Source organism: Gossypium hirsutum, chromosome A07 (assembly GCF_007990345.1).
Source record: "Gossypium hirsutum isolate 1008001.06 chromosome A07, Gossypium_hirsutum_v2.1, whole genome shotgun sequence".
Taxonomy (NCBI): domain Eukaryota; kingdom Viridiplantae; phylum Streptophyta; class Magnoliopsida; order Malvales; family Malvaceae; genus Gossypium; species Gossypium hirsutum.
The window spans coordinates 5,232,273-5,247,134 of NC_053430.1; the positions used below are offsets into that span (position 1 = coordinate 5,232,273).

The 14,862-nt window shown below is 30.3% G+C and overlaps 2 protein-coding genes across 2 annotated transcripts; both read left to right on the forward strand.

The window, feature by feature from the left end:
* Nucleotides 1-3,156: 3,156 nt before the first annotated feature.
* Nucleotides 3,157-5,872, forward strand: LOC107933153 (uncharacterized; the record flags this gene model as incomplete). Its single annotated transcript, XM_041117306.1, is given in 4 exon segments — nucleotides 3,157-3,844; nucleotides 3,846-4,124; nucleotides 4,607-4,755; nucleotides 5,599-5,872. Coding segments are annotated over 4 exon segments (1,368 nt in total), but the record flags the coding sequence as incomplete, so codon positions are not given.
* Nucleotides 5,873-7,794: 1,922 nt separating this feature from the next.
* Nucleotides 7,795-10,246, forward strand: LOC107933127 (cytochrome P450 704C1). Its single transcript, XM_041117307.1, has 6 exons — nucleotides 7,795-8,261; nucleotides 8,352-8,564; nucleotides 8,877-9,161; nucleotides 9,246-9,581; nucleotides 9,669-9,872; nucleotides 9,944-10,246. The coding sequence occupies exons 1-6, from the start codon at nucleotides 7,827-7,829 to the stop codon at nucleotides 10,124-10,126; spliced, it is 1,656 nt and encodes a 551-aa protein (XP_040973241.1). The 5' UTR covers nucleotides 7,795-7,826; the 3' UTR covers nucleotides 10,127-10,246.
* The last annotated feature ends 4,616 nt before the right edge of the window (nucleotides 10,247-14,862 follow it).

Genomic DNA, 14,862 nt, shown 5'->3' on the forward strand with positions numbered 1-14,862 from the left:
TTATTACGTCATATATATGGGTAAACTTAAAAGTTTTTTAATATAATCAGCATGTGTTTGTACCTTCAAATTTAAAATATAAAATATTATAATATAACTTATTTTAAATACGTAAAGTTTATTTTTATAATTTTTTTAATTTAATTAGTGTTTAATTAACTTATCACATTCTTTCAATAAAAATATTTATTAATAATGTAAATAATATAAATTACAGATGAGAAATGTAAAATAATACAATTATGTAATAATTATTAATAATTTCAAAAAATATAATTTATTTTATAAAATAATAGTATTTTAGTCATTATCCAATAAAACTAATGCAATTAAGTTAGACTTGTCTATGAATTAGGTCACAGTCCAATTTCAAAAAAATTTCAAACTCATACTCGTTTTTATCTTAATTTGCTCAAAAATTTTGTTTGATTGATTAAAATTTAATAAAATGTTTTGATATTAATATTTTACATATTTTTAATTAATTTAATTCTATAAATATATTTATTATTTAAATTAAACTCGAATCGAGTCAATCTAATTAAAGAGATAAATTTAATAAATTAGATTTATCAATCGAGTAACTATCCAGTCTATAAGTAACTCTAGACATAATATATAGTATAGATAATTAAATATGATATATAATTAAAATATGATACAAAGAAATAATAATTAAAAAATATAATATAAAATAAATTATTTTAAAAATATAAATATGGGTTGTTTTTTCGATAAGGTTAATCTATTTGTATGAAAAATGAGATGGAACATTCTTTTTACGATATGTACATTTCAAAAGTTGGACATTTTTTGTTGCTTTTATTAAAGTCAATTTATCATTTATGATTTGACAAGGCAAGGTCAATAATGGCTTCAGTTAGACTTTCATTTCCTTGGAGAATTAAACGTTTATTCAACGGTAATTTTTGGTATCTGCGTTATTATTTATTAGAGGGACGTAAATTGAGTTTGTTGAAATATATAATTTTTTATTTATGAATTAAAAAAGTGATTATAGATAATTTTAGGTATTTTGTAAAAAAAATAAAGGTTTACATTTAAATATTGTGAAAAGGCATTATTTATTTACAAAATAATTTATTTTAAAAGTATTTTTTAAGTGTGCATTTTTTTATTTATTAAATCATTTATGGATATTGAGTTTAATATAAAATTTTGAATATTAAACATTTTTGGAAATAAAAACAGAACACGGAAAGAGAATTTTAACTGACGAGATTAACTTTGGACTTTGATTTTCACATATGTCGAGTTCCATTTTTATATTTTTACTCTTTCTCTTACTTTTTAGTCACTAATGACTTAGTTATAGTTTAGAGCTAATTTAGATATTGACTCTACATAAAAGTGAGTTTAGGTGTCACATTATCACTTTGTGAACCACTAAAACATAACAAATTAATATAGTAATATTTATTTTGTAATTTTTTATAGTTTAATAATTAAAATAAAAAAATTATTAATAACTGAGTGATGACCCGTATTGTTTACCTTTTTATCTAATATAATTTTAAGAAAGTAACGCAAAACTTTCCTAATGTAATATTAGTATCATTGTAAGAATTGGATCAAATTAATTAGTTTAATCGATTTAATTAAAAATTGATTGGTTTAATATTTAATCATTATAATTTAATTAGATTTTTCAATAGCGTCTTCAGACTAGTAAAAATTGAAAATAAAAAGTTGAGAAAAATATTGATTGATCCTAAATTTGTTTTGGGTAGTTAAACTACACTGTTAGACACTTAAATATGCATAAATTTTTGTTTTAATCATTCAACTATGAAAAGTTATAATATGGTCATTGAACTATTTGAGATCATGATTTTTTTATCATCCAACCACTAAATGGCTAACAAAAAGATGGCATAACCCTTTTTAATTGACATAATAATAATTTTAGCCTTGAATATTTACACATTATATCAATTTAGTCCTAATTTAAAAAAAAATTAACAATATTTACAAAATTGTGTTAATTTGATACTAGTTCTAAAAATATATATAAAAATACATAAAAACTACAAAAATATAAAAATGAAAACGTAAATTTGTTTAGAAAATTTTGTTTTATACTTTGATGTATATATATTACATTCATTGAAGTTAATTATATATTCTTTTAAACTAATGAAATATTTAAATTTATGATATTGTTAATACATTTGTTAAATTTTATTTAGAGCTTATAATCAACATTATAAATAAATAGTTATTTTAATTTACATTTTATAATAATTATCTTTTATTTTTAAACTAAATTATATTTTATCGCTTATAATATACGTTGTAATTTTTTGTTTATTCAATTGTTGTTTAAATAACAATTTTATAAAACACAAAAATAACTCATGCACCGCACGGAAAAGAATACTAGTTTTAGCTAGAGTTCAAGAGTCAACATGGCATCTAATCCCTTTAACTGAAATTAAAGGATGAATGATCAAATGTGAGAATTCAATAAGATTAATGATTACTACATAATTTTTAAAAATTAAGTGATTAAAACCTAAATTTAAATAAAATTTAAGCTATGTTGGTATAGTTTGTTTATGGTAAATTATATTATTAATCATTAAATTATGAGTAAATTTTTGTTTAGGCTACTTAATTAAAAAAGTTACAATTTAATTATTCAACTATCCAAAAGTTTTCATTTAAGCTATTGACTATTAAAACCAATGCTATATGACTTTTTCTGTATGCATTGTTTGCACAAATCAAAATCTCTTTTTTCGTTTTTTTATATAATTCAGTGGCTATCAGATTGACTTGAATCTAAGGTAAATTATTCTATTTGTCGACGAGTATTAATTCACCGTACTGATTGTTGAATCATCACTAGGAGTTTATTGGTAAAACTTAAAAGGAAAAATTTAATAACCTAATAAATTGAATAAAAAATTATGAATAACTCAATAATTTAAATAAAATTTTTAAAAATTTAATGATGAAATTGTAATTTTTTAACTAAGCTTAACCGTAATTGACGTTTTATTTATTTACTTTTTCATCCGTATCGCCCTTCATTTGTTATTGTCCATGTTCCAGACACGTCGACACTTCAGTTTTCAACAAATGCTCTCCGGTTCCCCTCTCAAGAATAGTAAACAAACGTCAAATGGCTTGACTTACTACCATTTTCCAACCCATGCCATACTGCAGAAGGGCAAAACTTGTGTTTAATACTTTGCGCAGTAGTTTCATTTCACGGCCTATTTTCAGTTCTCCGATCCGAGATTCGTCTTCAATAATAAGTCGGAACCTTGGCTCTTCGGTTTCATCTTCTACCAGAGCTAAGTTTTCTGGCTTATCTTCATATTCTTCTATATTACGAAGACTAGGAATTTATTCTAATAACTATACCTATGACCCCTTTCTTAACGGTGCCAAGAGATTTTACTATGTCCACTGGTACGGTGTTCAACATTTTAGGCGACGGGGTCCTCGAAGGTGGATCCACTGGAATCCAAGGAAAGCGATGATTATTGCCTTGGTTGGTTCAGGGGTTTTGGTCACAGTGTATTTTGGGAATTTAGAAACTGTTCCTTATACAAAAAGAAAACATTTAGTTCTCTTGTCTGAAGAAACGGAGAAACAAATGGGGGAATCTCAGTTTGAGGAACTGAAAGCAGCTTTTAAGGGTAAGATATTGCCTGCAATGCACCCGGAAAGCGTGAGAGTGACGCTAATAGCTAAGCATATTATTGAATCGTTGCAAAGAGGGTTGAGCCATGATCAAATATGGAGTGATTTAGAGTATGCATCGCCAGAGAGTTCACTTGAACATGAGAGTGTACATGATACAATGGCGGCATAGGCCATAGAGTGAGAAGGAAGGCAACTTGGGGATGAACTGGTCTCGTGAAGATGAGATTCTCGACGACAAGTGGGTTCAGCGAAGTAGGAAGTCAAGCCAAGTGAAAGGATCACAACCGACAACATCTCATTTGGAAGGATTGAATTGGGAAGTTTTGGTTGTCAACGAGCCTGTTGTTAATGCTATTTGTTTGCCTGGTGGGAAGATTGTCGTGTTCAGGGGGTTGCTTGAGCATTTGAGAACTGATGCCGAGATAGCAACCATAATTGGACATGAGGTATATAACTATATTTTGCTTATATGTGTGGGAGTGATTGGTTGAGTGTAAAAGTGGAGGGATGAGAGGAGGAAGTGAAATAGTGATAGCAAGATAAATTCTGACTATGATTGGTAGGAAAAAAAATTGAGAGAAAAGAAAATAGAAGGATAATCAGTTTTCGTCCCAATGCATAAAAATATCCTTCTAAAATGGAATGAACAAATTGGAATCATAAGAGAGAAAAAATGATAAGAGATATGTATGTTAATTCAAAATTATAACATTTTCAGTTTCATTTTTGGATGTAAAGAAAAAAAAGAGTATATTTCTTTCCATTTTTCTATCTCTTACCAAGCACACCTCCATCTTTCTAATTTTCTACTCTTCAATTTTCCATCATTTCAATTTTTTCCCACCATTCCAAGCAGAGCCTTATTGCTGTTATCTTTTTATTTTATGGATGTGGGGATGATGTTTGTTTGTTGTGTTTGTCTGATTAGGTTGGACATGCCGTGGCTCGACATATAGCCGAAACAATAACAAAGGATTTGTGGCTTGACATCCTACAATTGATACTTTATCAGTTCATTATGCCCGATTTAGCCGACAAAATGTCTGCACTCCTCTTGAGGCTCCCCTTCTCTCGGAGGTATGCATGTTCCTATAGTTCTTCTGTCGAATGTTGATTGAATTATGTAGTACACAAGTAGAAATTGGAGTTTTTCAATAAGGATTGAGAAAACATCGAGTTTTCTCTAAAACTTGTTGCTATAATTGGAACCCCCAGAATTCAATACCTCTTTACCTGTATGCCTAAATTCTTGAATGTATGGTCCAGTTTAGTTCTCCCAAGGCGTAAATGCTGCAATTGTCATCGGCATCCTACTATGCTTAATTGCAAACCAAATAGAATCTCTTTCAGAAATGGAATCTGAGGGTTTTACTTGTGAATGACTTCTCTTTTGACCTCATCATCATTATCTTCTTTATAACGTGCCAACGACTGGTGAAAGATCATTTCATTCTTTCTGTTATCTTAAACGACATGCTATGCAATTGGATTTGCTGAAATACAACTGATCTACTCCGTCACCCCTCCCCTATGTTACTTGAAGTTTTTATTCTTGTTCTTTTATAAGTATTGCTATCCAAGACTCTGGAGTCTGGATGAAACATATTTGTATCTAGATAACGAGAGTATGATTTTCCAAATATATGAAAAAAGGAAAAAAATTAGTACATCCATGTAAGACACATACTCATATTTGATACTTGTGTGAGTCTGGATAACATAAATCCCACCAAAAACACGAATAAGCACATATGAGGATTTCTTGCTTTTGTGAGGTTGTTTATGTTTTATTTATTTACTCAAAAGAATTCCCTTCTCAAAGTTTTATTGCCTTCTATCTTTCCTTGCCCTGTAAAATTACTCTAATATTCTGAAAGCAACCTAGTCATTCTCAGTACTTAACCCTTATATCTCTGATAGGATGGAAATTGAATTAGATTACATTGGGCTGTTGTTGCTAGCGTCTGCCGGCTATGATCCTCGAGTTGCTCCCAAAGTGTTTGAGAAGTTAGGAAAGGTTGCAGGGGATTCAGCGATGCAAGATTATCTCTCCACACATCAATCTGGGAGGAAAAGAGCTCAGTTGTTGGCTCAAACTCAAGTAATGGAAGAAGTATTGGGAATTATCCATATTTATGGAAAATCAAAGATATGGGTATCAAATAATGGAAAGTCAAAGATATGGGTATCGAGATATTGGCATAATAAAATCTGAGATATTTGCAATATATGGTCCCTAAATTGTAAAGTGACTTTGCAAGTTGATCCCTGAACCTCAACTATAAATAGGCATAACCATCTCTCATTCTGTATCTCAAACTTGCCATTCTCTACTTAAGGCATTGTTTTCTCTCTCTCTTTGTAAATTCTCACTTGTATTTTGGAGTGAAATATATTTGGTAGTGCCCGAGGACGTAGGCAAAATTTGCTGAACCTCGTTAAATTCTTGTGTTCTTTATTGTATTATTCTGCATGAATTGTGTGTGTGATTGTAGTGATTTATTGTGCTATTAAATTACGATTGAGGGATATTCTGGCTAGGAAAGACCTGGTACTTAAGCGATCCTTGTGATCCACCTCTTTTTCCTGGGAATTGAACTTAGTGTGATTTTTTAATACAATAATTTTACTCTTTTACACGCTTCCGCACAACAAGAAGCACTCGTGATCTATCAGGAAGCTAGTGCAGGACGTGGGGTTGAGGGTTTTCTTTAGGATCACACATCACTACCATGATGCTACTTGTGCATTTGGAAGCCAGACCAGCCTCTGAAGTTTAAGAGCTCCATTTACTTCCACTTCTTGTATTTATCTTTGCCAAGTTACTAATTTCATTTCTGATCATCACTTGAATTAGATATTTGTGCATTTGGTGTTCTTCTCGCTCAAGTTTTATTTTAGTCAGAAAAATTTATTTTTAATATCCTTGTCTATTTCCCTTTTTCCCCGCTGTAAATGAAATTGGAAACATGGGTGTTTTTCTATAACGTTGTAAGCCTGTTAGACGAATCATTTTTTTTCCTGTTTAACAGTGCATGCTAAAGTCAAAAGTTCGGAGGTTTGCGGTCTTAAATCTCAGGGCACGGTATTGCCATGGCATCGCTTCCTAGAGGATCTTAACAAAAAATCATGGCCCAACTAGGTTTGCAGTCTCCCCCTTGTTGCTTTTGGAAAGATGGATCAGCTTGCCGCTGAACATGCTGGGCTCGATAAGCACAAACAACAAACAGCGTTTATCACCTTTTACTAAAATAATGCCGCTTGAAGTTGTCTGCTAAAATGCTGAAAAGTAATAGGATACTTGAGTGACGGGATCTTAATGTGACATTAAAATAGTTTATAAATGTCTTCTTTAACATAAATAATATTATATTTTGAAAAATTGTGATAATATTAATAGCATCATCATTTCTTTTAATTTCTTCCGGAACAACAATAACTTTTTTTTAGAATAATAATTGTCTAGAACAATGTTGTTCTAGGGTAAATATGTTCAAAATAGTTATGTTCAGAAAAAGACTTTAATTAGAACAACTGTTATATAATGTAGTTGTTATACGAGAACAATTCTTATTGAGAAGAATGAAAGTTCAAAATAATTCTGGTTTAGAATAATAGCATTTTAGAAATAACTATTTTTAGAATAATCATTCTTTGGAATAATTTATATTTAAGATAATTATATTTTTAAGGAGGATCATTATTCAGAATAAATTTTACTAAGAAAAAGATCATCATAGAACAACTCCTTCAAAACAACCTCTACATTAAAAATAACTATGTCAAGAACAATTCATGTTTAGAACAAATTAAAATAATCCTTATTTAAGAACAATTTTCATCCAAAAACAATTATCGTCTTATAGTTCAAAAAATATTTGAGGAAAAATATTTCATATGATATTATTTTAAGAAAATACTATCTTTTTCTAATTTCCTAAATTTAAAAAAAATTGTATCTCACTAATTATTTTATTAAAGACGGCAGATATGCCTAATTTCCACTAACTAATCTCTATAAAAATCCAATCCTTATCGTGATGACTGACCTATCTTCTATCGGTTATGATATAAAGTCTAAGGTCTGGAGCATTAAATATGCGGAATGCCCAATGCCCATCATTATTTATTCGTGTTGTACTTCATTGATGCAAAATTCAGATACCCATCCGAAAAATATATCAGAAAAACTCTCAAAAGAAATATATCAGGACAGGCCTCAGTTCACCATGGGATCGCTCTTGCTTTCGGCCGCAGTTATCTTACTTCTCATATCCCTTTTCGTCTCAACCCCTTTTGTGCTACTTCTGCTTGGAGCATTGACTTCGGTTCTGGTAATATTTGTAGCTTTATTCTTATTCCTCCATGTTCCAGAATTAAGATCCAAGGCCAGACGCCCTCCCATAGCTGGTTCAATGCTACACCAGCTCCTACACTTCAATACACTTTCTGATTACCAAACATCCCTAGCTAAGAAGCATCGCACTTACCGACTCATTATGCCATTGCACAGTGAGATTTATACTACTGATCCAGCTAATGTCGAATATATACTAAAAACCAACTTCCCTAATTATGGAAGGGTATAATAAATCTTTCTTTTAGCCTTGTTTTAATCTCTATTATCTTCCTTTCTATGAGAATGTGAAATTTTTGGTGTTGTGGAAATACAGGGTGCCCATATTGAGATAATGAGAGATCTGTTTGGTGATGGTATCTTTGCTGTAGATGGAGAGAAATGGCGTCATCAGCGGAAGCTTGCAAGCTATGAATTTTCAACTAGAGTGTTGAGAGAATATAGTAGTGCTGTATTTCGGGATAATGCTACAAAATTGGTTGCAAAAGTTTCCACTGCAGCTGTAGCTAACCGAGCTATGGATTTGCAGGTTAAACCCTCAACAAGTTCGGTATTGTGTTCGATTATGGTTTTATCTCCCGGTTTTGCCAAGAGTCCTAGTGCGTTTATATAGTAAGAATGTTTCGGAATGATTGAACAGGCGAAACTGTGTGAAACTAAAGAGTTTGTATGCGGATGAACTAGACTCATGACTTATATGTAGCAAATTCTTCGGTTTCACACGGATTCACACTTTGAGGCACTCCCACTCTTTGAATCTACCAGAGCTTGGCAAAGCTGAGGCACTTATTTAGAGAGTGTCCCCTTGTGTTGATTGTGTTAAATTTTACACCATCTGCAGGATTTGTTTATGAAATCAGCTTTAGATTCAATCTTCAAGGTGGGTTTTGGAGTCGAGTTAAATGCATTAAGTGGCTCTGATGAGTTCGCAAACCGATTCACCAAGGCTTTCGATGACTCCAATTTTATCGTGTTTCGAAGATATGTTGATATGTTTTGGAAAGTTAAAAGGTTCTTCAATATAGGATTAGAAGCTGCTCTTAAGAGAAATGTCAAAATCATTGATGACTTCATTTTCGATTTGATTCGGTGCAAGAGAGAGCAGATGGAAAATGAAAAGCTTGTGGTGAGTAGATTCCACCATTGATTAAAAACTCATGAAACTTGTGGTTCGAGTAATTTAACTTGTGAATTGTTTCCTAATGAACAGAGAGAGAAGGAAGACATATTGTCAAGGTTCTTGATGGAAAGCAAGAGAGACCCTGAAAACATGAATGATCGATACTTGAGAGATATAATTCTCAACTTCATGATAGCGGGCAAAGATACATCAGCAGGAACACTCACTTGGTTCTTTTACATGCTTCACAAACATCCTCTTGTTCAAGACAAGGTTGTCCATGAAATCAGAGATGCAACTCAAGCTAAGGATAACATATGTGCCGAAGAATTGTCGAGGTTGATGACGGATGATGTGTTAGATAGAATGCATTATCTTCATGCAGCAATAACCGAAACTCTTCGACTTTATCCTGCAGTTCCTACGGTAATATTTTCAGTAAAAACACATTTAGTACATGGTGAAGGCATATTTGTTATTCATATACATTCATTTGTTGTGATTCTGATGCAGGATGGGAAGATGTCAGTAGAGGATGATGTTCTGCCTGATGGTGTTGAAGTAAAGAAAGGAGAGGGGATTAATTACATGGCTTATGCAATGGGAAGAATGACATATATTTGGGGAGAAGATGCCGTTGAATATCGGCCGGAAAGATGGCTTGATGAGGATGGTATTTTTCGGCCGGAGAGTCCTTTTAAGTTCACCGCATTTCAGGTAAGAGGATAACTTGAATTAATTCTCTCAAATCGACTTTAATTGAATTGTAATTTATCCTATATGCTTAGGCTGGGCCTCGCATCTGCCTAGGGAAGGAATTTGCATACAGGCAAATGAAAATCATGGCTGCTGTGCTCCTTTACTTGTTCAAATTCCGACTTGTGGATGAGACGAAGGAGGCTACGTATCGAACCATGTTCACCCTTCACATGGCTGATGGGCTCCATGTATATGCATTCCCCAGGACCTAACCTGGCTGTCAACTGGGAAAATGTTTGTTGGTTTTCATTGCTTTTCTTTGTCAAATATACTCTACTTTGAAGTGAGCTGTCTTAAACTCCATAGAAAATATATTGATATAACTTGTGGAACATAGCGAAAAATATAATGGCTTTAATGATAAAATGACCCCTTAACCATATCCCAGTCATCCCCAAGCAAACCATAAAAGTGCCATGGAAATCTTAAAAAAAAAATGGTAAACTAGTTTATTTACTTTAGCTCAAAGAGCAAATCGGTTATTTTTTTTTAATTTTATCTCTTTGTACTGTAAAAGTTGACTAAAATAACAAAATAATCAGACGATAAATGTGACATGGCATATACTGATGTACAAAATTAATTTTTAATCATAAAAATAGATGAAATTTTTAATTAAAGAATTGATTTACTTTTTAATATAATATATAAAAATTAATTTATCTATTTTATGAATAATAGGCCTCCATGATACTTTTACTTAAAGAAAACACATTAAATTTAGACTTGCTTTTATTGTTAGTAGATGCATTATATATTAATACAAAATATAATATCCAAAACTTCACTAGAATTTCAGTAAACATAGTGAGGGGCATTCTGTAGTTGGAGATTAAAGTTACCTCTTTCCCGATAAGGTCTCAAATCCGAAAATTAGGAAGCTGCTCGTAAGAACATACCCACATCCTCTTGGGCTCAATTTGTACCATTAATAGCGGTGGGTGAAACTTATCTCTGCCTATGGATGACATGAAATAGAGAACTTAAAATAATTTGTTAACATTATGAAATAGAAAAGTTCGCTAATTTGTCACTAGGTGTTTATGTGCTAGATTGCGGCTCAATTTAAAACTTTTTTTAGGGTCGAGTTTAGATTTGATTAATATTAATATTTTTTTATAATTAAATTTAAATATTTTAAATTTATTTAATTTGAATTCGGATGGAACTTGACATATAGAAAATTTATTGTTAAAATTTGACAAAAAATTAAGTTTATTGTGTTAGATGAGCTATTAATCTATATCGTATGTATGATAGAATATACATGACAGATAACAATACTAATATTCTTTTTGGTACAGAAGATAAAAAAGAGCTCGAAGGTAAAAATTTTTAATCTATCATTTGATTAATAAATTTTTCATTCTTACTATTTTCCCTCCATACCAAGCAAGCCTAAATCTACCAATAGGGAAAGGATTTGATGAAGTTGGATGCAAGAAATTATTAATTATTTGATATCTCCTTTAAAAGAACAAAAAAAAAACACTAAAAGAAAAGAGAGGAAAGCTTGTGAATTGCCTACTTTCCCCATTACGGGATCCTTAACTTGGGGCCATGCCCAACAATTCATGTCAAAGATAAGTTATTAAAATCCAAAAAGCTAGATTTAGGTCCTAAACCACAATTTATGTGGGGGTTTACCACTTCAACATGATCCCTGATTTTATTAGTAGTTAGGGAACAACTCATAAACACTCCTACAGAAGACCCTACAACACTTGAGAACAATTGGTAATATGTTATTAGTCCTTGTCTTTAGATAAAATTTGAAATTTAATTTCTATACTTAAAAAAGTTAAAAATTAAGTCCTTATACTTTTGTAATTTAAAAATTTGAGTCTAATAATTAATATTTTTAGTATTTTTCATCAAAATTTACCAACTTGACATATTGATTAGATTACTCTCGTGTAACATTACATATGATTAGTAAAAAAATAAACATTTTAAATTAACAAATTTAACAAAAATTACTAACAATGATAATGATTGGAATATAATTTTTAACTTCAAAAATATAAGAATGGTTTGTAACATATGGAAAGGGAATCTGAAAAGGTAGGGGGTTAGGCATGAAGAGAGAGGGAGGGAGAGTAATACAAGGGAACACATATAAACAATTCAGCAATAATATATCAGTCTCGAGTGCACTCTTTCAAGGTGCTTAATTATATATTTTAATGGATCATCAATTGATAGGAAAAGAACTCAGCTATTATATTTATATTTCATCACGTGAATAATAAATTTTAGAGGTGGACGTAGGTGTAAAAGAGATTTATGAGACAAAGAAGGATTACTCCTACTAGTATTAAAATTATATAAGAATTTTGATTTAATATTAAATGTAATATATTTTTAAAAAAATGTTGTGATTTTGAATTTTTAACGGGTTTCATTTATGTTTATTTACTGCATAAACAATAATTATATTTACTGAATTTATTTGTTGTTTTAAAATAGGTTATATTATACAAATAGTCACTTAATTATAAAAAAAATTATTTTAAGTATTCAAAAAAAAAAATTACAGTTTAAGTTCCTACGTTACATATGTGTATATATAAAATCTTGAGGAAAATATTACCTTGGTTGGAAGCTTGGAGCAACGAAGATTATGAGGTAAATTAAGGTAGAATATTATTTGATGCTATCCATTGCAAAACCAGATTACTCCAAAGATGCTACTTATACTGCAAAATATGCATATTCCACAATGTTGCTGCAAATGTTTTCCCTTTTAATTTGGGGGTGAGGGGAGGGAGGAAGGACGGGGATTGTAACATCCCATAATCTTCTATTGTCACTGAAATAGGATTACAGAGTATTACTGGACATATAGAACAAATTACAAATAACTCACAAATAATTAACATACAAAGGATAAATTTAATCCTTAAGCCCCTATAATGGACCCTCGAGGCCCAAAACACGTATTAGAAGTGGATCGGGACTTATCTAGGTGCCCGGAGAATTTTCGTAAATTTTAAATTTTTTAAAAAAACTCAATATAACCTCCTTTATATACATCTAACCTTCCCTATAAATTCAAACTGAAACCAATCCAATACCAATGATATAACCAATTCAATTCATACATGTAAACATCTAAAATATACCAAGATTAATACTAGAATTTACTATATGATCATTCATACCATTATTCAAATTAAATTAAAAGTTCTATTCAATTATCAATTCAAACATAATGTTATATATATACCATTTCATTTATTTAATCTTTCATTTACCAATTTAAATCATCACATATTATCTTACAATCCAAAACCACATTAACTCAAAATACAATCTAGGTACATGCCACATATACCAAACTAAAATATATATCACCAAGGTTGTTGGGATCGGGATTGGTTCAGATGTTGGACCAGATTTTGACTCCTACAGACCTGCGCACAGAAAATAACCGTACGCTGAGTATAGACATACTCAATGGTATTACTATAATTCAAACTATAATAACAATAATGAAATTTAAATATTAAACATATAACAATTGAATTTTCTCAAATATTAACTCATTCTTAAACTTTATTCATTAATAATAGTAGCACAATTTCAACTATTTATCTATTTCAATTAAATATCATAAACTTCAATTTTCTTCACTACATCAATGTTTAGTTCATGCCTTCCATTTCCAATCTCAATTTCAATCCACAATTTAAATTTCTCATTTCATTTTTTCACCCTATTAATAAACCCGGACTTTGATGAATATACGGATCCAACTAAACACACCAGAATGGCACCCAGTGCCTCATCGGATAGTTCGAAGCAAAGTTGACACCCAGTGTCTCATCGGCCTAGCCGAAGTAAAGTGGTGCCTAGTACCTTATCGAATCTATTCGAAAGTACAATAGTGACACCCAATGTCTCATCGACTCGAGGTCGATGTATCCCTAAACACTTCCAATCCTATGGCATGTCAACTATATCCGACTCAGCCCAACTAGTTAATAGGATATTTAATTCACTTTTTTTTGTTTCGATCGATATTCACATTGATTCCACTTAAATCACAATTTCACTTTCATTTCAAAAATCCACTTTCAAAATCAAATACACTCTCCATTCACCAATCAAAATACAATTTAATACCAACACATATTTCTCATTCAATTCAACTTCACTTTAAATCCCAAATTCTCTTTCAATTCAACAATTCAATCATAATCCAATACTAAAATTTATTTAACAACCATTTCAATTATCATTCAATTCCATAACAACACTTACCTCATAATTTACTTACCAAATACATAATTTAATTTAACATTTAATGAATAAATAAATAATTTGAATTATAGTAATACAAACCTGGATTTATTCGATTACTCTTCGACAACCTTTTTCATTTCCTTTCCGTACCAGTACCTCGAGTTCTTTGCTAACAAATTAAACTCTGAGCTTTAAAAACCCTATTTCCTCTTTTTCTTCTTTTTTTCTCCTTACTTTCGAAAGCCTTGGTTTTTTTTCTTTCCTTCTGTTTCTTTCTTTTCTTTTTTTCGTTCCCTTTTTATTTATTTTATATCTTTTATATATATTATAATAACTATACTAAATATCTATTATATAATTAATGATATATTACAAATGTATACACATATATTTTCTTACATTTGTACTTAATCAATACCTTACACTTGTCATAAATTAATTTATTTATCACATAAAAATTTTATAAAATTTTATAAAATAATTATGTAATTAATAAATATCTTTTTAACTTAATAATAAATAATAAATATCTGTTTACTTAAATTACAAGAAAATACATTAGTATTTTACAATTGTCCACATATATTTATTACACACATACATTTGTCAACTTATTAATTTATTCATTAATTTAATAATATAATATCAATTAAATAATAATAAATATAATAAGTATCTATTTAATACACAAATACATATG

Coding starts and splice junctions, on each gene's coding strand:
- LOC107933127 (XM_041117307.1), top strand. CDS start 7,827: ATGCAAAATTCAGATACCCATCCGAAAAATATATCAGAAAAACTCTCA. Junction 8,565..8,876: donor ACCGAGCTATGGATTTGCAG/GTTAAACCCTCA, acceptor CACCATCTGCAG/GATTTGTTTATGAAATCAGC. Junction 9,162..9,245: donor TGGAAAATGAAAAGCTTGTG/GTGAGTAGATTC, acceptor CCTAATGAACAG/AGAGAGAAGGAAGACATATT.